Source organism: Carassius auratus, unplaced genomic scaffold, assembly GCF_003368295.1.
Source record: "Carassius auratus strain Wakin unplaced genomic scaffold, ASM336829v1 scaf_tig00025089, whole genome shotgun sequence".
Classification (NCBI taxonomy): domain Eukaryota; kingdom Metazoa; phylum Chordata; class Actinopteri; order Cypriniformes; family Cyprinidae; genus Carassius; species Carassius auratus.
This window is the reverse complement of record NW_020525393.1, coordinates 1-26,666: the sequence shown is the minus strand read 5'-3', so window position 1 is coordinate 26,666 and position 26,666 is coordinate 1. Positions and strand designations below refer to the sequence as shown.

The window sequence follows — 26,666 nt, the reverse complement described above, 5'->3', positions numbered from 1 at the left end:
AGGGTGGTGGTTACCTTTTATGTTCCATTGCAGTAAATCAGTAAATCACACAGGTTTGCAAAGTATTTTCCATTGTTCGTTTGATCCGTGCCTTTAATTGCTCACAGCCATTGTGATAGTGACAGGGTGTCTGAAGGGGCCAGTCATTTCCTTCTCCGTCACGCTTTTCTAAATCTCTTTTTCAGAGCTTGAAATACAAACTCTTTGTTTACCCCCATTAGAACAGTCCACCTCAACAATGATTTCCTGTGACTTTGCGAGGAGGCAATCTGAAAAGATCTTGCTTCTGTATGGTTTCCAAAGTGATTATTGGTCTTAGTACAAAGAGAGCTTGGCTACAGAGTCATTCATAAAATGAGAAGGAGGGATGTTGGAGTCATTTTCGTATAAAACAAAAAGCTAGCATGAATTCACACAATTTCCTCTCAGCAGACCATTTAGTGAAACGTAATTAGACATACAAATGTTTAATAGTGACAAACGAGGGGTCTGCACACACTGACTGTGTCAGGAACCTGAAAAATGTTGACTTCTCAGAGAGAACATAAAGATAGGAAAGCATCGAGGCATGTTTGAGTCCAATGTTTGCGTAACATCCTACAAAGATTCCCTCCATCTGGTCGATTTTCTGAGGGCAGCAGGAATGCATCATTTGTTGCCTGAAGCAATCCCAGCAGGGTTTTGCTGAGTTTATTTCTAATCATGGCCAGCCAAATTTATGGAGTTGGCTGTGGCTTTTCCAAAAAATTGCAATGCTATTATTTCTGCATTTTTTGCGTTGTTTTGCAACAAAAACTTATGAATAATCATTATTTAATTATGAAAATAATTTTAGTTTGTTACCTTCATAAACATTTCTGAGTAAGGCAGGACTATTGATATAAAGCAAATAATGGCATACAGTCTACATTAAAACACATAACAAAATCAGTTTGAGATTTCTGTGAAGTACGATCAATTTCGATTTATCTAAAACTAATAAGCACAGTTATTTCAATAGTGTGCCCTTCACCACCAGTTACCAAGATGCTCCCGGTGAATGTGTCTTAACTTTTTAGTTCCTACAAGCAATTCAAGTGATCTGAAAACAATGCTAAATCATTAGGGCTGTGGTGTCAGTTTTGGTGCTTTCATATTTACCCGCATATGCAACCTATATATGCTATTTTCAGAGATATCCAGTGTTTAGTTGTTCATGTAGAAGCATAAAAGGACTCTAAGATCCTGGAAATCCAGTAGAAGTTAGCCAATTTAGAACTAAGCTCTATACTTTACATTTGAACCAATATTAGGTCATCCAATTGTTCTTAGCATACAGAATTTACATATTGTTAACAGTATATAATATCTTTTTATTTTTATTTTTTTTACAGCCAAGTATGGAGACCCATACTCGGAATTCATGCTCTGCATTTAACCCATCCAAAGTGCACACACACCGCAGTGAACACACACACACCGTGAACACAGTGGGCAGCCATTTATGCTGCGGCGCCCGGGGAGCAGTTGGGGGTTCATGGTACTGCCAGCCCGAGACTCGAACCCACAACCTTAGGAGTCATACTCTCTAACCCTTAGGCCACTACTTCCCGTAATATATATATATATATATCTAAGAGCAGTGTCCTGTTTGAATAGCCAATAAGGTTTCATAACTCTGCCTTCTTTCCAGAAGCTAGGTGTCCAAGTCTCTTTACTTTTTTCTGTCTTAATCTCTTTTCTCTTCATCTTTTCCTCACAAATGGAGCACGGCATTCCCAAAGGAGGTTTTAGTGAGACAGGATGAAGGTAGACAGACATTGCCCACTCAAATCTTCAAAAGCTTTTCTTGCTTCCGTGATGGGCTTGAGCCACTAACTGCACAAACAGCCATATTTCACTAATGATGATTATCAACAAATGATGAATTCTCTAACCAATCAAACTGCCATTAGTCAAACACGACAGAAGTAGACGTTAATTGTTATTTACATGAAGATTTCCAGTTACAGCAGATGTAAACTAAACCCATGCTGTGCTGTATTTGACATCCTGTGTCTGGCATAGCAAATTTCAAACTCTCTGGCACCACCAATATGCCAAATTTGCACTCATAGTAAGGTCTAGAAGAAAAATTCCTTGGCTCATGCTGAGTCGAATGCATCCCAAAACTAAAATTTCGGTGAAGACTTCTACTTTTTTTTATGTTCATCCTTGACAGTTTGTCTGAATTTCACCAAAATTGGCTTGAATCATCTTCATTATGGCATCAAAAGCTTATTAACCTGTCTGCATCTAATGATTGATTTGACTAATGAGCCAACAGATTAGATAGCATTTCTGATAAATTGATTTCCCTAGTATATTCCAAATAAGATGCTTTATACATACGTATTTTCAATTGAAATTGCAAAACTGCTGTTTTCCGTCTGTACTCATTTAAATCTCAAGCAGTTTTCCTCATAGGAATAGATGAGCAGCCATGCTCTTCAAGTTTGTTAGAGGAGGGACTCTTGGGGTCCAACTGTGAAAGCTGCCTCTCAGAATGCAGAGATGAGAGTAATATGATATTATGTCAGGGGATTTGTTGTTTTGCATTTGTAAATCACAAGCTTATGTATTCCGCCAAATGCTGCTGACCAACGAACCACAGCCTACTCATTGTCTTCTGGCTCTCACTTCTGTGTTTGCATTGTTTTTTGTTAGCCCTGTTACCTCTTATGAAGCGTATGAGGCTACAGAGTGTCTAATAAGTCTTCTGCAAGTCACTTAGGATAGATGTGTTAGCTAAGTGTTAAATTAATGTCAATGACCTACAAGTGAGTTCATAAAAAGTGTTGGTATTGTGCATTTTAGAGGACAGGCTGAATCACAAGAGGCAATCAGATATTATGTAATGATAATGTAGCACAGACAAATGTATATTTTGTTTCATCTTTAATTTATTAGTTTATTTATTATGTTCCTGTTTCCCCCTACAGTTACAGAGAAAGAAGTTCAGCAATGGTAAGTTATTTATCTATCTGTCTGTCTGTCCGTCTGTCCGTCCATCTGTTCTGTCTTTATACTACTCTATCTATTTTTCTATCTAGTTCTACACGTATTCCTCTGCTCAGTGTTTATCCTCCTCCTCTCATCCCTCTGTTGTCTGTTTTGGCACACTGGGCACACCATGCTTTTTATACCTCCATCTGCTTTGGCCGCTCAACACAGCATCATTTTACATGTCCTCATCATTTTGTAGTCGTGCTTCCCAGGGGAAAAATCTCAGTGTCTACCCTTGAAACAAAAACACATTTGACAGTAATGTTACAGTCCATCTCTCCGTTCACGTACCCAAATGTCAGCAAGGAGGAGTGTGTTGTTTGGCACACCTCATTCAATGTCACAGAGTTCAAGCGCTGGCACCTTAGCTGGCATGCCCAAGGTCAGTCCAGTCCTGGCACTGTGTGTCCCTGGGTGTTTGCCAGGCTAAACTGTTGACTCATTTCTGCCGCTGCTGGTAGATATAAAACCAGCGAGGAAGGACAAAGATGTGGGGCTGCAGTGGGACGTGAGCTATAGGTGCCTTTTGAATTTACTCCGCCTGTCAGAGTCCTGTACTGTTGCTTCTTTAGTATCCATCTTTCCTTTGAGGATCCTTGCTGTGGAGAAATGATGTCACTAAAATGACACAGAGATGAAGGTGCAAAAAGCTGTTGTTTTTTTGTCATGTTTTTAACCACAGTGTCTTTGTGGTGCACAAATGCCAGAAGCGTGTGTGCATTTAAATTTAAATATTATCGTAATTTCAATTTATATACAGAAGTTTCTGGTCAGTAAGTCTGTTATGCTTTTCATGTCTGGATTTTGTTATTTTTTTTTTAAACCTTTTGAAATATTATGAATGTGTTTACTGGTACTTGCATGCCTACTTGCTGAATGAAAGTATTCATTTCTTTCTTTAAAGTCTTTAAATGGTGTAAGGTTATTCGGAATAAGAACTGTGGGATGGGGTCATTGGACATTTATAATTGCAAAATAACATGTTGGCGTGAAACAAGTGTTTGTGTTTTTAAATAGTAATAGAACATGTATATGTTTTCTCATAATAATTTCTGTCTGTCAAAAGGTAATAAATTCAAGTTACTTGTAACTATAGATTATACAGTTGTGCTCATGGATAACTTCGTCCTTAAAACTACTGTTGCCTTCTTAAAGGGGGGGGGGTGAAATGCTATTTCATGCATACTGAGTTTTTTACACTGTTAAAGAGTTGGATTCCCATGCTAAACATGGACAAAGTTTCAAAAATTAAGTTGTGCGTTTGAAGGAGTATTTCTGTTCCAAAAATACCTCTTCCGGTTTGTCACAAGTTTCGGAAAGTTTTTTTCAAGTATGGCTCTGTGTGACGTTAGATGGAGCGGAATATCCCTATATGGGTCCTATGGGCACCTCCCCCCGGAAGAGCGCGCGCTCCCATATAGCAGAGCATAGACGAGACATTCACTGATCAGACCGAGAGCGTTGCGAAATGTCACAAAAAAAGAAGTGTGTTTTTGGTTGCCAGGGCAAGACAACAATGCACAGATTACCAAAAAAAAAACAGCATTAAGGGACCAGTGGATGGAGTTTATTTTTACTGAGCATCAACGGAGTTGTGCAAGTGTTTTTTTTTTCCCTGCATTTCGAAGATGCTTGTTTTACAAACAAGGCCCAGTTTGACGCCGGATTTGCACATCGTTTATTTCTTAAGGATAATGCAATCCCAACGAAAAAGGGTCACGATCGTGTGCTGGAACCGCAGGCGGTGAGTAAAACTGCTTCAAATATCTCTGTGTTGTTAACTTAGCTATCGACGCGTAAGAACATCAAGTAAACAACATGCGATGTTGTCATCAAACTGCACTTTCCACATGTACAGCTTAAAAAAAAAAAAAAAAAAAAAGACGACATAAAGTGGAACTTAGTCATTTTCCAAAACCGCTAAGCAAATATATACAGTTTCAGTACATACCACATAGAGACGTCCTGCTGTAGTCGTTGCTGCTGCTTCTCTTGTTCAATTTCAGCCTCTGGATCTGATTCTGGATCATAAATATACGGCTGAATCTGAAAGTTAGCCATGGTTTGTTTTGGATGATGGTTTTTTCCTCACGGTAATGTCACAGCTTCCAAACGCTCTCAACGCAAAAGCCTACTCGCGCTCGTGATTTTTTACACGTCACGACTCCAGGCGCTCTTGTTTTTCTGGGAAAAAATGGTACAGACTATCTTTCACTTATAAATATAATAAAACTAAAGACTTTTTGGAGTTATGAAGGATGCAGTACTACTCTATAGGTACTCGAGATTAACAGTATATTGAGTGAAAACGAGCATTTCACCCCCCCCCCCCTTTAAAATAACTTAATTTCCAATTTTATTGACAGAAATGGTGTGTGTTTACTTCCAGGAGTTGCTTATAGTCAGTTATCGCTTGTTATTTTCCTTATTCATCAGATGGTCAGTGAATGGACTATGGTGGCAAATCTGAGGCTGAGAGTACTATTCTTGTATCTTTTTTGTGTGGTTGTAATTTTAATCTTTGTTATTCAATCTCAGACCTACAATGTAATAAAATCCCTAATCTCAAACTGAATTACAGAACTATTACTTAAGCCTGACAGAATTGCATTCTCTTTCATATAGGCTACAGAATTCATTGTCCTCTTATCCTAGGCATTCTGTCGCTGATAATACATACAGAAATGAAATCCCCAGCATTGACCAAGAGTTCCACTTGCTTTATGCATATAAATGACCGTTTTTATATGTGCTGATAGGCATTGATCAGCCAGCTACATTGCATTGCGGGTAACCAGCGCGGAGGCTGAATTAATGGCTTTGCACAGGTTAACCAACAGCCCCGGGAGCAACAATTAAACATCTCAGTGATTAATTTAGTCATTTGTCTTTCCCTGCAGGAGCTAATGGACTCATGTGTTCTGGACACCTTAATGAAAGTCTGTATTTGAATATACTGCAATCTACTGAAGTGCCTGTTAATGGAGGGCACAGCTAAAGTGCCATAAGGTGGTGAGGTTTTTGTCAGGAGTTTTGCTAAACAAAGTCACATTTTTAAGTCACGTTTCATTCATCTTCCCCTCCTGTGAAATGACTAGCTCAATTTGTGAACAAATCATTCCGATGATTCATTCAAAAGAGTAAACTCGCTTAAGTATTCAATCATCCCTTTTTCTCAGATGTACAGAAGATGTGTACAGAAGATATTTTATTCAGGAACAAATGGCCAACTCTGCCAAAGAGACTAGCATTGTTTTGGGTGCTGGTATCACTACCATTCTTTCTTAAAGACATTGGTCACAAAAAAAAAAAAAAAATTATGTCATTATTTCAGACTCATGTGGTTACAAACCTGCATGACATTATTTATTCTGCAAAAAAAAGAAAGAAAGGAAAAAAATAAAAAAATTAAAAAATAAATAAATATATATATAATAATAATATATATAACTATATATATCTGTATATTAAAAGTTATTTGGACATAAAGCATTCCAAATTTATTTGTTATCAACAAAAGAATAACTAGTCTACATTAAAAATGGTGACATGAACCACCATCATCAACTCACATGATATCTCATTGGTTCTTGCATGTCACATGACCAGACTTTCATGTCACCATATTTGATGTTGCAAGTTAGACCAGCATTAAACCATCAATAACCTGCTTGGACCATCAACATTGGTCTTTTCAGCAGGGATGACGTTTAATTACTGATTTTCACATCCGCGATCTAGACTGACTGAACTGATATTGTAGGCTGATGTAGTCGAATAAGGAACTTGTATGGACAGTTTAATAACGTGTAATTAGAGAACGAGGCAGCAGCATTTCTAGAAAGTGCCCTTTAGACACTGCAATGAAAGATGCCTTCACTTCATCATCACATCTCAATGAAAGCTGATGTTTAACAGCTTTGACGGGGCAAATTTGTTTTCGTTTGAAATCTGAACATTAAAAATGTCATTCCTTAAAACCATGCTGCATTTATGCACATCATATTTGAAGTATGAGAGCTTTGTGTTCCTTGCCTTTCAAAAAACAGCATGCGTTGCTTTGACAACAGTGGCGTGCTCAAATTAAGCTGCAATCAAGTCGGATTAGCTGAAACCGAAATGCCGTTACCCTTCTCATTTGCTCTGTGCTCACTATGTGCATGCTTAATGCTGTGGAGAGTTTGAATTCTGTGTGTTGAGAAGTAGAGCGTTGTTCAGAGTTCCCTGATGGGGCGTAACAGTCCCCACCACCACCACCTACCACCTTTGCCAATGAATGGATAAAGCATGAATCATACTTACAGAGAACATTTTCTCTTTTCTTGGAGCTGTAAAAATAGCCCAGCTGATTTGTGAATCATTCAGTTGACTGACTGTTTCTCCTGACTGGTGTGGTGTAATGGGGCAATTGCTGAGACATTACACCGCTGGCATTGCTCCGCATGTGGCCAGAGGATGGCGTCATAAAGCTACAGGAGGTTATATAGACTCCTGACCCTCTGCGAGATACTTGTGTGCATGTGGCAGAAAATATCTTTGATTGGTTTTATGGTTGTGTATAAAATCCTTCTTTGGTACACGTCATTTCTGGACTTAAAAAGTCTCATATCCTCAGCCGAACCATTCATAATAGTGAGTAAACTTACTGATAATGGCTGTGTGTTTAAGACTTGCATATCCTTTGAATGTTTAATTAAGCATGTTTTTAATCTTATTTGAACTTAACAGTCTGGAAATTTGCCTATTCTGTTTTCTATTGTCTACCTGTTTCCTAAAATGCATCTTAGTGATCTTATAAACAATTCATCCATGCAAAATGTCAACAAAAGACTTCTCTAACCATTTATTTGCTTAAACCATATCCTTCCATCATTGACCACAAACCTGCGTTCAGATCTGCCTCAATCAAATCAACAACCAATGGACAGAACCATATTTTTATGCTATTTGCATAGAGGTGGAAAAAACTATCCGTGGTAGTAAAAAAATAAAAATAAAATAAAAAACCCATTTAACCAGCATTAGATTGTTTATTGATTTTCTGGGTAGTCTTAGCTGCCTATGAGCAGTGATGACTTTAAAAACACATTTATGCTACAAACGTACACTAGCTCAGTGAAATTTGTTGGATGAAGTTACAGAGTTAAAACTTACAAAGATTGATGTAAACTGTTGCATCAATTTTTTTTTAAACCCCAAACATTTGTTTTCAGGGAATAGACAAGTTTAATTTCCTCTGTTGTTAAAGGATGTATATCTGTTATCTGAAGTCCTGAATTAGTTCTGAGGTATCAGAGTCTGCTCATCATACTGAAGGCAAAATTGGGATCATTCCAAACCAAATTGGGGTATGCAAACAAACCGATATGACCTTGCGCTTCTACTGTCCCTCATGTTAGCGGAGTCTTCTTTCCTTTAAGCGAGGAAGTTCCTGCCCTTTATCATCAGGAAAGGGAGAGAAAAATAGACAAACTGAGTAAGAGAGAGGCTGTCGTGAGAGTTTGGTAGCTTAAATCACAATAAATCTCCATTAGGAGTTTCAGCATGCGAGTCAAAGCTGAGAGTGTTGTGCTGAGATATTGATAGACCCTCTTTCCCTTCACGCTCACGTCACCTAACAGCCTGAATTCACATTCTGTGATAAACTGAGCTGCACTAATAGTCTGCTTGGGTGAAGTTGACATTAGTTGATATAAATTTAATGCAGTATTTAAGTTTGACAATGTTGCTGTTGCTGTTTGTTATATTATATTATATTATACTATATTATATTATATTATATTGTTCAATAGTGTGGTTGGTTTTTAAGTATTTTTTTTATGTTTTTAATGTATCTTATGCTTACCAAGGCAATATGTACTATATAATAAAAAAGGAATATATTTATAATAATCTGTGATATTATGGACAATTATTAGAATTTAAAATAACTGTTTTATATTTGAATATAGTTTAAAATGTAATTTATTCCTTATCCCTTGATGTTAAAGCTGAATTTTCAGAATTTACTACATGGTCCTTCAGAAATCAAGAAGACAATTTAATGCTCCAGAAATATTTATTATTATTATCAGTGCTGAAACATGGAAAATGTATTTCTTTGAAATCGTTTGTACACTCTAAAAAACACTGGGTTAAAAACAACCCAAATTGGGTTGTTTTTAACACAACTGCTGGGTAAATATAGGACAGAACCCATATGGGGTTAAACTAACCCAAGAAGTTGGGTTATTAATTTTAACCCAGCAAATGGGTTGTTTTTTCTACCCAAAAATTGGTTATTTTTACAAAAATAATGGGTTAATTTGATTTCATAAATGGGTTATATTTTCAAAGGAATTTTTATTCCTTTTAACATTAAATATACCACATAATAAACAAACAGGACAACATTGTATTATCTTTATTTTTCTTTCAGCATATTACACTTTGTAATTACACTTTTTTATGCATTTAAAAAATAATTCATATTATTTTTAATCCATATGCTCATGAAATTCATGAACTCCAAAAAACCTCAAGGTTTTTTTTAAATATACAAATAAATACTTATTTTTAAATAATCCATATGCACCTGAAATTAAAACTAAAATACTTTACCTCAAGAACTGTTTGTTACAAAGCACATTTGTTTTAAGTCTACATTATGGACCTGTTGTTTTAAGTCTACAAAATGAACACAAAAATAAATCTATGAAATACAACGTATTGGCAGTAAAAGATTTCTACATAAAAATGTAATTGATAATCAGTACGCATAAAGTAATACTCTTCCTCAAGCAATAAAACAGTTGTTTATACAAAAAAAAACAGAACAAAAATCTCATGTGCAAATAAAACTTAAACTAAAATACTACTTCGTGTTCTTGAACCACTGTTTGTTCAAAGAACCTCTTATAATCTACTTGCAAGAATGTAGTGCCCATTGCAAAAAATTCACTGTTGGGGATTCACTTCCCTCCAACTCAAAAATATTATGAATAAACTCCCTAATATAGAAACAATGTTTCGGTTAGTTTACATCAAAAACATAAAACGATTTGAAACATACATTTACTGTCCCAATGAAGTGAAGTGAAAGTGATGTGACATTCAGCCAAGTATGGTGACCCATACTCAGAATTCACGCTCTGCATTTAACCCATCCGAAGTGCACACACACAGAGCAGTGAACACACACACACACTGTGAACACACACCCGGAGCAGTGGGCAGCCATTTGTGCTGCGGCACCCGGGGAGCAGTTGGGGGTTCGATGCCTTGCTCAAGGGCACCTAAGTCGTGGTATTGAGGGTGGAAGAGAGCACTATACATTCACTCCTCTCACCTACAATTCCTGTCGGCCCGAGACTCGAACACACAACCCTTAAATTGCGAGTCCAACTCTCTAACCATTAGGCCATGACTTCCCCTTAAACAATAGTTCTTTGTTCCAAAGCTTCTCCTGCGAGGATGACAAATGCCCGCGACGCAATGTGTCCATTTTCAAGTTACAGGACATATGGGTAAGGTCTTGATGCTTCAGCCTGCTGGAGGTACTCCACCATATTTGTTCCAACCTAAAGGACAGATAATGCAAATGAATAAAGGTGAAACAGAATGGGAGTGTCAGGGGTGTGGGTATGGGTGGTGGGTTGGGGATTCATTCGAAACTGTTTATTCAATCAAGCAGTCTTTAGAAACAATAGGTCTTGTATAGGCAGAGCTTTGGATGAGGCAAAATACCTGAAAATTATTACAGCTTGATCTGGCCCACTTTGACAGAGCCACTGACAGGGATGCTAAGCAAGTCAAAAGAGTTTTGGTAACACTTGAAATACTTTAATTTTACTTTAATTTCTACATTTAATATTCTGCCCTACAAAAGCAAAAGACCTTAACTTGCTAGAGTGTGAAACTGAAAAAAAAAAGACTTTTTTTTTATCTGTCTAGTAAAATTAATTATAGCTAGGACACTAGAAATTTGCCAGTAAGATGTTTTAGTAATGAAAATTATCTACAGAAAAAAAAATTGTGAGCTCAGACTTATTTATCCAAGATACATTATAAATTAAATTACAAAGTTCTTATGGAGCATATCTTGTCAACATGTTACTATATATAAGACTGGAATAACGATGTTGGACATTCAGCTTTGATCACAAAAAAAAATGTTCTTAATATATTCAAATAGCAAATATTAATTTATTGTAACAATATTTCACAACATTACTATTTTTGCTGTATTTGGATCAAATAAATGCCTTTGTAAGCAGAAGAGACTTAATTTTAAAACATTTAAAAAATCATACCGATCCCAAACTTTTGAATGGTAGTGTATTCAACCTGGTGAAGTCATTAAATGATTGAAGTAAATTTCTGTAAAGTCGTACTTACAGGCTGAATGTCAATGAAAGCTTTTTTGCTTTCATCAATGCTGGGTCGGACTGTTTTTCTGCCAAATTTGTAGGGTGGAGGTAGAAGCAAAACAGGTAATAGCTTTAGTGCAAGATTTCCCTTTGCATCTGTAGGAAAATAATATTACATTCATCAACACTAGTAAAAACAGTAGCAGGTTGTCATTGAGAATATAAGGCCAGATTTACTAAACAGGTCAAATTAGCGTGAGTCCAAAATCCCATAAAAGTGTAGACTGAAGTGTAAAGTTGTGCTGTTGATCCACTGACAATATGCAAATAAAAAAAAACACAGATTTTTTTCATCACTGCATTTCTATAGTAATCCTGACAGTACTATGGTGAAAGCTATTAGTAAATCTGGCCCATAATATCAAAATATTGTAGAAACATTTTAACCTTCTGTCATTTCTTCAGCTGTACATGAAAGCTTTGCTTCTCGCTCACAAAAAGCAAGATCCTGTCAGTATACCAGCCATTTTTCAAACAGTTTTGGGGCTTCATCTTAATGTAAAATGTGAAAGTCCTGTGCAATCTAAAAGCAAAAATAACAAAAAAAACTTCTCAAAAAAGACTTAATATAACTCATGTTACCATATGACAAAGACATTATGTAAACATACCATGCCTGAGGTAGTTAGCCGAGGAAACTCATGGAGGACCTCAAACATATTTTTCAGATGTACTGTTCCACCTGGCTGATGGGCTGTGTGTTGTTTCTCAGCCATTGTTTAATTTCCTCAGCTCTCTCTTCAGATACGGTTGATTCTACTGGACAAAGAAATAGCAATGCTGTTAATCAAATAGAGGCTTATGAACATTTTTTACATGTAAAAGGATTAGTTTCCATAAAAACAGAAATACTCTTCAGAGCTTTTCAACACTTTAACTAGTAAATCCTGGATGTTTCTAAACTCCATGCAAACTGATTCCTGAATTATACTGCTTAACATTTCACTTTGCTCATAATTTGCTCACAAGTCGTTCCAAACCAGTAAGACCTCCGTTCATCTTCGGAAGACAGTTTCACGGTCTCACGGGTTTGGAACAACATGAGGGTGACTTATTAATGACATAATTTTGATTATTGGGTGAAGTAACGTTAACCCTTTAACTAAACGGGTATAACCACAATAACGTTACCGGATCTTTTTAATAATAGTAACAGCTGTTTTTTTTATGGTTTATGGTCATTTTATTATGATCAATGTATGGCAATCATTCAAATTAGATGAGATAAAAGTGTCACCTCCAGCTAAAGGCTGTGGATTTGCCACCACGGACAGTCAAGAGCAGGTCTGAGGGGAAAAAACAATATATTTTAGTCCAAGATTAATTGACACTTACCTGGATTTCAAATAATAATACATTTATTAAATGAATAAATGATTAGAAATGTATTTTTATTGTAAAAAAAAAAAACCGAAACGCATCAGACAGAAAAAAAATAGGTAACGTTATCTCTGGTGCTCGCAAATGCAGGATGCTTTATGATCTATCATATAACGTTAAGTGATCATTTAAAATCAGAATGGGACATTTTTGCCAATCTGTAACGATTCAATGATAAAAAGACCAATACAAACCTTTATTTCACCAGAAAAAAAGGCTGAAGTCAGTTTGTTTTTAAAATATTTTCTCCTGTAACGATCCAAAATATGCCCGCGACAGATGACCCAAAAATTGGGTTGTTTTGGCTTAGCACTGCATGCAGTAAGATGGGGGATGGGCAAGTCAAGGAATGCACGTTTACATCACATTGATCTCGTGGCATTGAAATTAATTGACTTAATGGACTTTGAAGTAAATTATGTCATTTAACAGTTAAGAAGAAACGTAAGACTTTGACAAAAGGGTCGTTTAACACATAAAAACTGAAGAAAACGTATTTACTATCCAGCAGGCATTACCAGCAAACCAAAACGAGCGAATCTGGCGGTGCATTTAATGTCATGTAAACGTGACTGTTGTCGCACATTTCTTTGCCTTTTTATCGCTCGTTCGCTCATTATTATGTTATGTGTGTAAATATGTTTAAAAATACATGTCAAATGTATAAATATATTGATACGCACCTTATTTCTCCAAATATTACAGCGTGTGTGTGGCATCCACCTCCACCTCGAATTCAGTCAGCCCGCGCTGCGCTGATCCTGCGCGGAGTTGATTTGACCCAATGAGCTGGGTTATTGCGTCCGAGTGGGGGAGGGGGTGCATTGATTCAGCTCTCAGTGAAAACGACCCAGAAAATAACCCAGCGGTTGGGTTACATAGAACTACCCAAGACTGAGAAAATAACCCAAAAAATTTACCCAAATGGCTCAACCCAGCACTTGGGTACAAAAAATAACCCAGGATTTTTTAGTGTGTAACATTAGGAATGTCTTGACTGTCATTTTGATCAATTTAATGCATCCTTGCCGCATAAAACACATGCTGAAACTAAATGAAGTGTTTAATTATTTTTTATTGGAATAAGGAAAAGAAAACTTGAAAGCTTTTTCTGATGAGAAGGTTTGACCAGCAGGGTAGAGTAGACAGGAGACATCAGTTGCTACCTGTAGTTTAGTGAAAGTTTCATTCTTGTTTCATGTCATTCTCAAGTCACAGCAGGGTTCAGGAAGCTGACAGATCTAGCTATAAATTATTTCTAACTGTCAGAAAGAGAACAGACTTCAGAGATCTTATGAAGCAGGAGGCAGAGTATAAAGACATAAGCCTATTTTGTTAGCATGGAGATCAGTCAGGTGCTGAGCTCACAGATGAGCATAGACTGTTCGACAGTCTTCTGTAACATCTTGCCCACTTTTCAAAGACATTGTTTGAAATGATAGTGTTTTTTCTCTCTTTCAGGTACAAGGGCTTCATAAAAGATTGCCCGAGTGGTCAGCTTGATGCTGCAGGTTTCCAGAAGATCTACAAACAGTTCTTCCCCTTCGGCGACCCCACCAAGTTCGCCTCATTTGTCTTCAATGTTTTTGATGAGAACAAGGTGAAGTGCACATCACTGTTAGGGTCTTGCACAAAATAATTTCTTTAGGGATGGAGACATTCTGTCTTTCTATTTGTCTGTTCTTTACCTAGGTCATTGATCCTTGATTTTATATATATATATATATCACTCTTGTCATTTAAATCTATTGCAAATCAAGTTTCCAATGCATAGATATTTGTACCTACACGTTGAGTTTTTTATATAGAACATTCTATATCAGACACTTATAAGGTTCCTTTACTGTTAGGATGCTGCCTATGTAGACAGCAAACAGCGAGAGCCCTCAGGTTTTGTAACAGAGCACGTATGTATATGAATGGGAGGTGAAAGGTTAATTATTCTCACTCTCTTGTGAATTGTGCTCTGTTCCTGTTATTAATTATTCATTAAATAGCCTCAATTTGTTATCTATGCAATCTGTAATGTGATTAGGAGCCAGTTAGCCCTGCCAGATAAGAGTCGTCTGGCAGCCAAACCACTTTCAGAGATCACCCACAGTCGAACTAGTCCCTATGTTTATTTATAGGTTTTGAAAGGCACCGCTGTTAGTGAGAGACATTAGTCTTGGTCTTTGTTTGCTCTTTTCTAGTACTCTGTACCACTGCAGTGCGTTTCACCTCTGATTCACTTTTCCAGTCACCGTCTCATGGTCAGTGTTCTGGAGATGTTATCAGTGTGGGCTTGTAAGGAACTGCAGGGATGTCTTACAGAACAGACTCTGTAGTCTGACTCTAGAACAGAGGTCAAAGAGACACAAACTCTGCCTTCCTTGAATTTGTGCTCCATTAGCAGCATGAGTCTGTTCCTGCAAGTTACCAGTCTTATTCTATGATATGGCATATGCGTTATCCTTTTTCACATTTGATTGTTACAGCTATGAAAAAAAATAAATAGATATATATATATAATAAATATATATATATATAAACTAAGGAAATAGTGAAATGTGTATTTCACCCAAACATGGCAATTCTGTCATCATTTATTCACCTTCAAGTTGTTCCAAACCTTTATGAATTTCTTTCTTCTGCAGAACATAAAAGAAGATATTTTGAAGAATGTGTGTAACCAAACAGTTGATGGTGATCAACTGTGTTTTTTTAACCTGTATTTTTCAAAATATCTTCTTTTTAATGTTCAATCAAAGCAAGAAACTCATACAGGTTAAATGATGACAGAATTTAGATTTCAGGTTAAACTATACCTTTAATCAGGTTAGACGCAATATTGAATTTAACACGGATGAAAACCAAATATACTTATAATAAGCTTTCAATCTGCACAATGAAGCATATTATAAAGGTCCTAGATCATGTAATTATCACAACTCGCGACTTTGAAAACTGAAAAGTACTGCTGAACAATCGGTATGTTATATATATTTCCACAACTGAATAAAATAGTTAATTGTGACTTTTGATCTTACAAATCAGTTTTTTTTTTCAGTTTACATCTCGCAATTCTTACTTTTTTTCTCTCTCAGAATTTTGACTTCATGGCTTTCTCAAAATTGTGAGATACAGTTATGAATTATAGAGTCAGAATTGTGAGTTATAAAGTCAAAATTGCGAGAAATAAAGTCAGAATTGCAAGATATAACATCCAGTTCTGAGGAGAAAAAAAAAAAAATACTGATATGTTGTCACAATTCTGACTTATTAAGTTGCAATTGTGAGTTTATATCAGATAATTCTGAGGAAATTGTGAGATGTAAAGAAAAAAAGTCTGAAATGTGAGATCAAAAAGTCGCAGTTAACTTGTTTTATTTTTTATTCAGTGGCGGAAACAGGCTTGTATATTGTATAAACAAAAGTAAAATCCATTAAATGCACTAAACATCGTGTATTTTCAGCATCTGCCAGCAGGGGCTAATAGGGTCATGATGATGAGCCAGACCTCAGCACCTTTATAAACTTGACTTGACCTGATCCCCACTATGTGCGGTTTCAAAGAAACACCCTTATGACCATGTAACATTCAAGCAGATCATCTAAAATGCAAGTCTAGGCAGGGATATAAGAAATGTTTTATGTTGTGGAATACATCTCTGAGCATAATGAAATCCATCATTAAAAGTGAGATAAAAGATGAAATAAATGGCTGTCCTCCAAAAGGTAGTGCTCTGAATAGTGGAAGTGTTGTAGGGCAGTAACAGTAACTGTTGTTGTTGTTCTTCATGACAGGCTGCATGAGACAGCGAAAGCAGATACACTCACAAATGTGACTCATAAGGAAGGGTGGCAAGAAAGTTGAGTCACCTAGAGTTTGCCCAAGGCAGATAGGAAATGCAACAATTTGGTTTAATGAGATTCTATGGTTTGATGACACCGAACTGAACCTTTGAACCTCAAGGCTGTATTTGACTGAAACCTAACACTGCATGCTAGATTCAGTCTGCAGATTGTGTAGCAGGAACTGGAAAACTCATAATGTTGAAAGGAAAATGGATTAAGAGAATGGAATACAGAGGAATTCAGTAGGTAAACATGAATTTGATTCTTGTTCCATCAGTGAGTGAGAACATTATTTTATTGTATCTTTAAGCTACTTTAGTACATTGTAGTAATTAAAAAATACATATAATATTTATTAGAATTAGGAAATATAAAACAATTTGTTTTATTGTTTTCTGTTTTTCTTTCTATTAATATATAGAAATGATAAGAAATTATATAAATATTATATAAATGTTTTTATTTATTTATTTTTTTTTTTTTTTTGTGGCTGAATATATCAGATTTCATGGTATAGCACAAACAAATCTATGAAAGTGCAATGGTAGTGAATACTTTTTGTAGCCTTATCTTTCATTGTCTATAGTGAGCCTTTAGTATATAGTCTAATTGCTGGCATGCATAATTGCAGTGTTTTTATTTTATTTTTTTTATTTTTTCACATGCTATTTGTACTCTGTAGTTCAAGAACAGTTCAGTCTGAAATAACACATTGCAAAAATAAACAATTGCAAATCAGGCAGGGTCACCTGGATGTGAAGGCTTGCCAGTGGAACAATGCTTTGATTGGATAATTTTATTCACAGAACTAAATGCTGTCTGTCATTGTTAGTGCCTCTTCAGAAGTTCCTTAAGCCCACCACTTCGGTCTGATGTGAAGATGACAGAAAACAGAGTGCATAGTCAATATAATAAAATTCACACAATAAAGTAAGGTTTGAACAAGCAAGCTGAGGGTTTCCACTCCCTGAGGTTTCAAGACATATTTTGGAAGATCTTAAAGCTGTGTACTAAATAACATGAAAGTGCATTCATTTACCTCTCTTGTTCTAGAGAGGTTTCAATAGACAAATCATAAAATGTGTCATAACGTATCTGCTGGTTATTTGGAAGTGGAATGCATTTTGTAATGGTAATTACAAAATGTTACAATAATGTATACAATACAATAATGTTCTATACTTAAAAATTAGTTAGTACATTAGACATCATGAAAAAAAACTATGAAAATTAGTTTTTAAAGCATTTAACAGCGTATGTAAAGCATTTAATAGTGTATGATCTAATGTTAGCTTTTACGGTTAAAATGTATTTGTAGGCTGTTTGTATAAATTAATTACAATAAAAGGGAAATAACATACATATATATTTTTTTTTTCACAGGATGGACGGATTGAGTTCTCAGAGTTCATTCAGGCCCTGTCTGTGACCTCACGTGGGACTTTGGATGAAAAGCTCCGCTGTAAGCAAGTTTTTGTCTAATAAAAGCCCATTCAAGTGAGAATCAGTGAAAGACAGAAGTACCTTTGTGAGATGCTTCATAAAACAGTAAGCATTCTGAATATACAAAATCCCAGCAATGACACTTAAGTCACATTTAAAAATCAATGTTTTTCATCATATATATATATATGTTATCTTATATGTTAGGACAGTATTTGGCCGAGATACAACTATTTGAAAATCTGGAATTTGAGGGCGCAGAAAAATCTAAATACTGTGAAAATCGCCTTTAAAATTGTCCAAAAGAAGTTCTTAGCAATGCATATTACTAACCAAAAATTAAGCTCTATTAAATTTACAATAGGAAAATTACAAAATATTTTAATGATTTTTGGCATAAGAGAAAAATAAATAGTTTTGAACCATACAATGTATTGTTGGCTGTTGCTACAAATATAACCGTGATACTTATGACTGGTTTTGTGGTCCAGACTCACACACACACACACACATATATATATGTATATACACACACACACACACACACACACACACACACACACACACACACACACACATCTAGAGCTGTTGCGATTAATTGCATCCAAAATTAAAATTTCTGTTTACATATTATATTTATATAAGCGTAACATATTTTTCATAAATATATACTGTATGTGTGTGTATTTATATAGACATAATAAATATACACAGTACACACACATATATTATGTAAACAAAAACGTGTGTATATATATATATTTTTTTTTTACTTTTGACAGCACTTATACATACACATAATTATATCACATTAATATGTATTTCTTACAAATAAATTTTACATGGTTTAATATTTTATTATCATATACTCAAAAGTTCATACATTAAGGCTTTAAGTGTCTGAATATTTTTTGGGGAGCTGTATTTTGTCAAATTGATTAAATTTGAAAATGACCTCAACGTATAACAAGCAAAGCAATTTTCTTGCTGATACTAAACAGACTCTTTTACATATACGGGTCGCGTACCGCCTCTTTCTCTGTTGACTCTTCACCCCAGGCACTGACCTGTGTTTGCACTCTGCTGTGTGAGATGAGCAGAATGAAGTGGGGCTGTTTGGGTGGGACGTCCTAGAGTCCTGGAGTGAAGAGAAAACCATAGATGGCGAGATGAAAGAGTCGCTCTTCACTGCTGTAATTGCAGTGCAATGATTTGACTTATACAAAGCATGCCTTTTTCACCCAATCCTGCCTCTATCATTCCCTGTAGTGCTTACATATCTGCTCTGCTAACAATGCATTTCAATACATAATCAAAATATATTAAACCCAGTCTACCGAGATGCCTGATGGTGCTTTTTTTCATGATTTAAAAAAATTATTATATATTATATTATATATTATATATGATATATACATATATCACACAGAGACACACACAAAACAGCTTATTTTGCTGCTTGATATTTCAAACTGGTATTTCTTATTTTAATGTATTATCTTAATTATAAACACAATGGTTTCTATTGCAAACTGTTTACTGTTTACTGCACTTTGTTAAGATTTGCATTATTTCCTTATAGCAGCTAATGAATCGGAAGTCTTGCACATTCACACAAAACCTTTTGCAGCATAGTATTTCTGCACACTCACCATGACTTCTTGTTACACGCTTTAGGGGCCTTCAAGCTTTATGATCTTGATAACGATGGCTATATCACACGTGAGGAAATGCTCAATATCGTAGATGCAATCTATCAGATGGTGGTAAGTCACCGTTCATTTCAACTCTAATTATAGTAGGAACATATGGCATTCATTTAATGAGTAAAATCTTTCATATGTCTTTAACATTACTTACATTTTTTATTTAAGGGAAACACAGTGGACCTTCCAGAAGAAGAAAACACGCCGGAGAAGAGAGTGGATCGCATTTTTGCCATGATGGATAAAGTACGGATGTCCTTTCTTCTTGACCCCAATCACACGGAACCAGTTAATAATCCAAACCAAAACCCAGTGTTATTATGCAGAGGGCTGTTTATTTTATTCAATTAGTGGATTTATTTTATAATAAATCACCTAAGCAGACTAAAGACTATATATTTTCTTGGTTTTGGAAAAGAAAGAAATGTGCACAGATTTGTAATGACATGAGGGTGAATTAATAATGACAGAATTGTCATTTATCGGTGGAATATTCCTAAAAACCTAAGGATTTTTTTGCAGTCCAAACTCAACAGTAATGATTATCGATCAACCATCACTAAAACCATCAAAAAAGTCACTCATTTATAGCTCTGATACAATTTACTAACCACATTCTCATCATCAATCCAGTGCAGATTAAGGATAGAGTAGGAAATAAGAGCTCATATCTGTGGTAAAGCTAGCGTCACTAACGCTGCCCTCGGGTCTATAAACGCCATTTTGGCATGCGCTACTACTAACATTGGAGCCTAGCATTAATGCCCACTCAAGCCCTCTTCAAGCCCTGAAAGATGAGATCAGGACTTGTTTGGGAATGTTGACAGAGATGGAATGCTTTCCAATACTGTAGCAATCTCAGATAAGAACTGCACCCAATGAGGAACCAGCGGGGTTATTTTAAGGACTTAGTGCTTCTTCAAGTACCACACTGAGCCACATAAGGTGAAAGAAACGTTTTCATCGCCTACTCTGTTGTGAATGTTTCTTCATTGGATCAGACTGCTAGCACTCGCCCCCTGCTGGGCACGTGGAGCATCTTAAAAGTGGGAGAGTGTTCTCCTCATGCATAATTGAAAATCCTCATGGCTGTTTTTTTAGTATCCTCCAGTTTGTAAACTGATGTAACCTTAGTGTCTATTCCACATTCGTTTGAAGTGTCATGCATTCGCATAAAACCACAAACGACCTTAAAATAATACATTGTTGTTTGTACTCGGCATTTGAGACGGTTGTGATTCTAAACAGTGTTTGTTTGTTTACCCAGAATGCTGATGGGAAGCTGACCCTGCAGGAGTTCCAGGAGGGATCAAAGGCAGATCCCTCTATTGTCCAAGCTCTGTCACTCTATGATGGCCTCGTATAGTAAAAGGTATGTTGTGCTAAATAGAAAAGTATATTCTACATTTTAAGGGATACAATCCAATACGAGAAATACGAGAGCTTTCTGACCTTCCATAGACAGCAACACAGCTACCACATTCAAGACCCGTTCATTGTTGAATGAAGTCTTTATTTTTATTTGCGCACTTTTATCGTAGCTTCATAAAATGAAAGTTAAACCACTGATGTCACATGGAGTATTTTAACAATGTTCTTACTACCTTTCTGGGTCTTGAATGTGGTAGGTCTCAGAAAGTTCTCGGATTTCATCAGAAATATCTTAATTTGTATACCAAAGATAAAAGAAGGTCTTGGGGGTTTAGAACAAAATGAGGGTGATTTAATTAAAAACTAGAATTCATTATTATTCTTTTTTTATGAACTATCCCTTTAAATAAAATTAAAAAAAAATCTTATGGTTGTTGTACAGGTACGTCAAAGGATCCAGTGCGGTGCCGTCCCACAATGCCATTCAAGAAGATGAGTCTTTGTTGTTTGATCTCTCATTCTGGACACTTGGACACTTCTGGAGACTGAGAAGTCTCACCACAAGCAAATCACATTTCATCCAGCAATGACAGAAAAAAACAACTTGTGCGTGTGTGCGTGTGAGTGTGCGTGTGTGTGTGCGTGTGTGTGTGTGTGAATGCTAAACTGCAGGATCCCATTGGAACTCCACCAGTGCTTGTTTTCTGCCGAATAAACATACTTGAGAGTAAATGGATGGCACTGATTGTTAAAGAAAAGCATGCTGGAGAACCTACAGTAAATTAGAAATGTAAATATGTGTAAACATTTCATATTTTTTAATCATACTTTGCTGGGATATTGTGGATGTGCGCCTCATATATAATTTAAGAGACTGTTGGTATTTTATTTATTTCTTGTTTACTTTAAAGTATATCCATCGCAGCTGTTACAAGCCTGAACATTTCTAACAGCCTCTTGGAATGAAAGACTGTAATCCTGTTTTGCTTTTTCTTTGGAACTTTGAATGTGAATTAATTTATTATATTTGCGGAAGACAGCTCCCATTGTGAAGAGTGCGCTGCCCATTCATTGCTGGCAAAAGTCACTGCAGAGTCCTCAAGCTACTTTTGAAATAAGGCACAGTAACCAAGCAACATGCTACAATGTTATCACTGAACAGTTGCACCTCGAAACTGATGTAAGTACCTTTGTAATGAAGAAACAATCAGTCTACCATCTGCTAACTTCAACTACACCTCTGCCTTTGTCTTTTCCTGTGTCATTTTCCTGTCAAACTAAAGTCATAGACTTGAACCATGACACTCCTCTCAAAGAAAGTAATTGGGTATGTGCTGGGTAGGTTTGAGTGGGTCTCATGCTTTATCAGTCGCTCTCTGGCTGATGATTAAATTTGAGTCACTGCATAATTGCCTCTAATGTTATTTTCTCGTCGGTAAGTAAGATGGAGGTTTTAATATCTGATGTGTCTCCTCTTGATATTTCAACAATGGCTGCTTCCATTTTCATCACTGTGTGCTATGTGTAGAACTGCTGTGCTCATAATAGGACAGTGTTCCACAGGCTCACAGACCTTGTATTCCATCAGCACAATGGATTCGCTGGCACGCTTTCAAAACAATTCACTGTGGTCAATGAATCCCTGAAGTAATCGATTGTGTCACCCTAAAGGAACATAAATCAAATTCACCCATAAAAAAACATATAAAATAGATGTCTCACTCTCCATGTGTGCCCTTTTCAGAGAACCACAAGAGCGTTAAGATTTTTTTAACAAATATTTGTATTCAGCAAGAATGCATTAAATTGATAAGAAGTGCAAGTAATGACAATTATAAAGTACAATTCAATTCTGCTGTATAATACACTATATTCATAAAGTAATTTACAAAATATTAAGCGGCACAACTGTCTTCAACATTCTTTACAAGAATAAATGTTTTTGTTGTGCAGCAAATCAGGATGATTTCTGCAGGATCATGTGACACTTCAAATTTAGCTTTGCCATTTTAAGAATAAATTACAATTTAAAATACAATCAAATGGACAGTTATTTTTAATTTTATGCTTATTGTACTTTTCATCAAATAAAAGCCACATTGGTGAGCAAGAAATATCTGTATATATGTACATATAATGTATTTAAAATGTTTTAATGTGTGTATATATATATATATATATATATATATATATATATATATATATATATATATATATATATACATATATACAGTATATAAACAATTTAATATATTAAATGTAAAGAATTACTGTGAAAAAGAATCTATTAAGATGTAATATTATTACTGATTGTTGCTTTTAAGAAATAATGAGAGAAAAAATAGGGGAAACATTAAATTACATATTTATGTCAAACAAATATAATCAGTCATCTCTCCTTGTCATAAAAAACCCAAAATATGGTATCATTTCAAATTTGACTGAAAAGTTTTTTTTTTTTTTTTTTTTGGGTGTACTGTAACCTTGCAACAGTTCATGAAGGCACACAAGGGTTTTAGGTATCAGCCGGGTCTTGTGATGGCTTGTTGCTGCCTCTTGAAAGTTCATGTCTAGCCCTGCAGTAATGGAGCTCTCATTGTGCGTCTATGGCACGTCTTCTGTTTCATTATGTGGTACTCAAGGCTGGTGGCCCAGTCAACACGACATCTGGGGCTTCTGATTCAGCAAGAACTAAAAGGGTTCTCGCTGACTAAAGTAATACAGACCCCACGCTCAGCTCGCAGGCTTAGTTTCCCGATCCAGCACTAAAACAAAACAGACTTCACACCCTAGTCACACGGGACAGCTAGAGAATAACAGTGAATAGAGGAGGAGAGGAATGTTTCGCACAGGCACGAATTGTTACATGAAGGGTCATAAACATGGTTTTTGCAGTGAGGTCTGGATTATTTATCCCATGTTGTTAAGTGCAGCGGGTGATGAACCGGCTGTTTGGAAAAATTAGAAGACTTGGAAGGATGCAGGCAAACAGCATGTTAAGAGTATTTCATTTTAACAGATGCACTGTTTTTCTAACGGTAAACTGATACGGAAATAGGAACATTTTCATTAACATGTTGCTTTCGGTTTAAAATGTTTCCATGACTGTTATGTTAAGGGATAGTTCACCCAGAATTCAGCATTCGCTCACCATCATATCATTCCAAAGCCGACTTTCTTTCTTCAGTGGAACACACACAAAAAGAGATTTTGAAGAATATTTCAACTTTTCCAGTACAGTATAATGAAACTCTGAAACAACAGTACTACACTGGATCCTGTTGACTGTTCAGACTTTAAAAAGTGGGATATTTCTCAAAATATCTTCTTTTTGAAGAAGCAATTGAACAAAATAATGACTATGGAAATACTATGGAAGTCACTGGCTACCAGTAAATGTTTTGTTACCAACATTCTTCAGTTTGTGTTCAAAAAAAGAAACTCGTACAGTTTGGAGCAACTTGAGTGACATAATGAATGACATAATTTCCATTTTTTGGGTGAGCTATCCCTTTAAAAATAAAGGTTCTTTATTGGCACCTGTAGTTCCTTGAAGAACCTTTAACATCTACATAACGTTTCCATTGCACAAAAGTACCTTATAGTTAAAGTAGAGTTAAAATGCCCTTATACTGAGAAAAAAAAATGGTTCTGTTAAAAACAGTTCACTGACAGATTCTTTGGGGAATCCAAAAGGGTTCTTCTATAACCATACTGCAAAAAAAAAAAAAAAAAATTTAATCTTTTTTTTTGGTATATATATATAAAAAAAAAATATAACCAAATAAAAAATATAACCAAAAAAAAAAAAAAAAAAAAAAAAAACCTTTAAACCCTTTATTTTAAACAGTGCTAGTCAAGACTTCTGCAATGACCAAACATAACTATATGCCTGTGCTGAAGATGAAATCATTTCCTAAGTTCAATGTCTTTGAATGGCATTGTGTTATTTGGCAAGGCTATTTGGGTGCGTCTTGATCAGTTGACCAACCATGTACTGACATGAGAGCAAATTTCTTGTTGGTTTTAGATCAAATTATCACAGAAACAACCTCTGTTAACCATCATAAAGCCTATCATATGTATGCTTGGTGTCCTTCCAGAAGAATCTAAAGGCTACAATGTAAATAGTACTGAATGCTATTTTTTTTGAGGTTACTGGGTCATTGACATCCTCAAAGACCTCCTTTCCTTCCGTTTTTGTAATGTTCTATTATCAACTTGACAGCATTTGCTGCATCGCTATCAAGTTAAAGCAACATTAAATGTCATCATGACCAAAAGCTACGTGAGGATTGATTGATGTATCTGAGAGTTACTGATAGCAGCATAATTCATCCGGATATACAAAGGGGTTGAGGCGTATCCGGAGTCTTCCCTTTCAGAAAGCATCTGGGATGCCTCTACCCGGAGCCTTGTCATTTATGCCACACGTTAAACCGAGTCCAGAGAACAGCATGTATATTATTAGCTGTGTGGCAGCTGAGTATAAACTCACTCTATTAATAAACCTAAAATTATTTCAACCCTATCCATGCACTAAATATTCCTCCCAAGAAGAATGTAAGAAAGGTTGGGGCTGTGTTTTAGTATCTGTTCTGTTTGGGTCTAGTAATACGAGTGCATGTTTTCTCTATTATTGGTTTTGTATGTTAGTTTCAAAATGCTTGTAAATTAGAATAACTTTCATGCATTCTGTCCTCAAACTCCACAATGGAATGGAACATGGTTTTATTGTGAGCTCAGTAAAACCACACTGGCATTGATTCTGAACAAGTCGATTATTTTAACTAAAAGTTTGAATGTTTTTAGGACAAGAGTAATTTTCATAAATGCCACAAATGTATATTTATAATGTAATCAACTGATTAATTGTAATATTATTTAAAATGAGTTGTTATTAAGTTATTTAATTAAAAACATATTTGTTTGAATGTTTAAATGTAGGTTACAACCCTATAATAAGCTGTTTTAATAGTAGGCTATAGGTTAATTTGTTTTTTTCAATGTCTGTTGAACAAAGAGATCATAAACTGTATAACCATTGAAATAACAGTGAAAGCTCTTTCATTTTAGCCAAGACTTTCAGGTATGTGTCCACTCATTGACTTCCAAGAATGAAACCTCAGAAATAGGCTATTTACTTGAGTGAACAAAGACAACTTGCCCCACAGTGCCATCAGTTCCTCCAGTCACACTTTTACATTATAGTGTCAACAAAGTAGTGTTAGAAAGTAATTGCATAAGCGCTGAGCAACACTAATGCTGATAAACATCATATGTTTTGTTGTAGAGCTGCCTGTCAGACTTTGTTATTGTGATGTAGAAGATGGGCACAACAATATACAGTGTTATACAGTAGTTCCATCTCTCTCATGGCAGTTGGCAGGGTTTCTCGAGTAGCTCCCTGATAAACTGGAGCAGGCCGTGTGGGATGGGGTTGGAGTCACAGTCGGGTCAAGTTACATACATACAAAAAAAAAAAAAAAAAAAACAG

At 35.7% G+C, this 26,666-nt stretch overlaps 1 protein-coding gene and 1 long non-coding RNA gene across 3 annotated transcripts; one reads left to right on the top strand and one right to left on the bottom strand.

The window, feature by feature from the left end:
* Positions 1-1,730: 1,730 nt before the first annotated feature.
* On the top strand, positions 1,731-22,573 carry LOC113078273 (neuronal calcium sensor 1-like; the record flags this gene model as incomplete). Its single annotated transcript, XM_026250602.1, has 8 exons — positions 1,731-1,788; positions 2,961-2,985; positions 14,274-14,412; positions 18,033-18,111; positions 19,770-19,858; positions 19,967-20,044; positions 21,066-21,170; positions 21,612-22,573. Coding segments are annotated over 7 exons (567 nt in total), but the record flags the coding sequence as incomplete, so codon positions are not given.
* Positions 10,208-13,701, bottom strand: LOC113078272 (uncharacterized). Of its 2 annotated transcripts, none has more exons than XR_003281475.1 (6): positions 13,496-13,701; positions 12,670-12,718; positions 12,044-12,191; positions 11,820-11,955; positions 11,401-11,528; positions 10,208-10,583 (listed from the first exon to the last, which is right to left on the bottom strand). It is a non-coding gene; the product is annotated as an uncharacterized LOC113078272 (long non-coding RNA). The 2 variants fall into 2 exon arrangements; XR_003281476.1 differs by having other exon boundaries at positions 12,044-12,188.
* Positions 22,574-26,666: the final 4,093 nt, after the last annotated feature.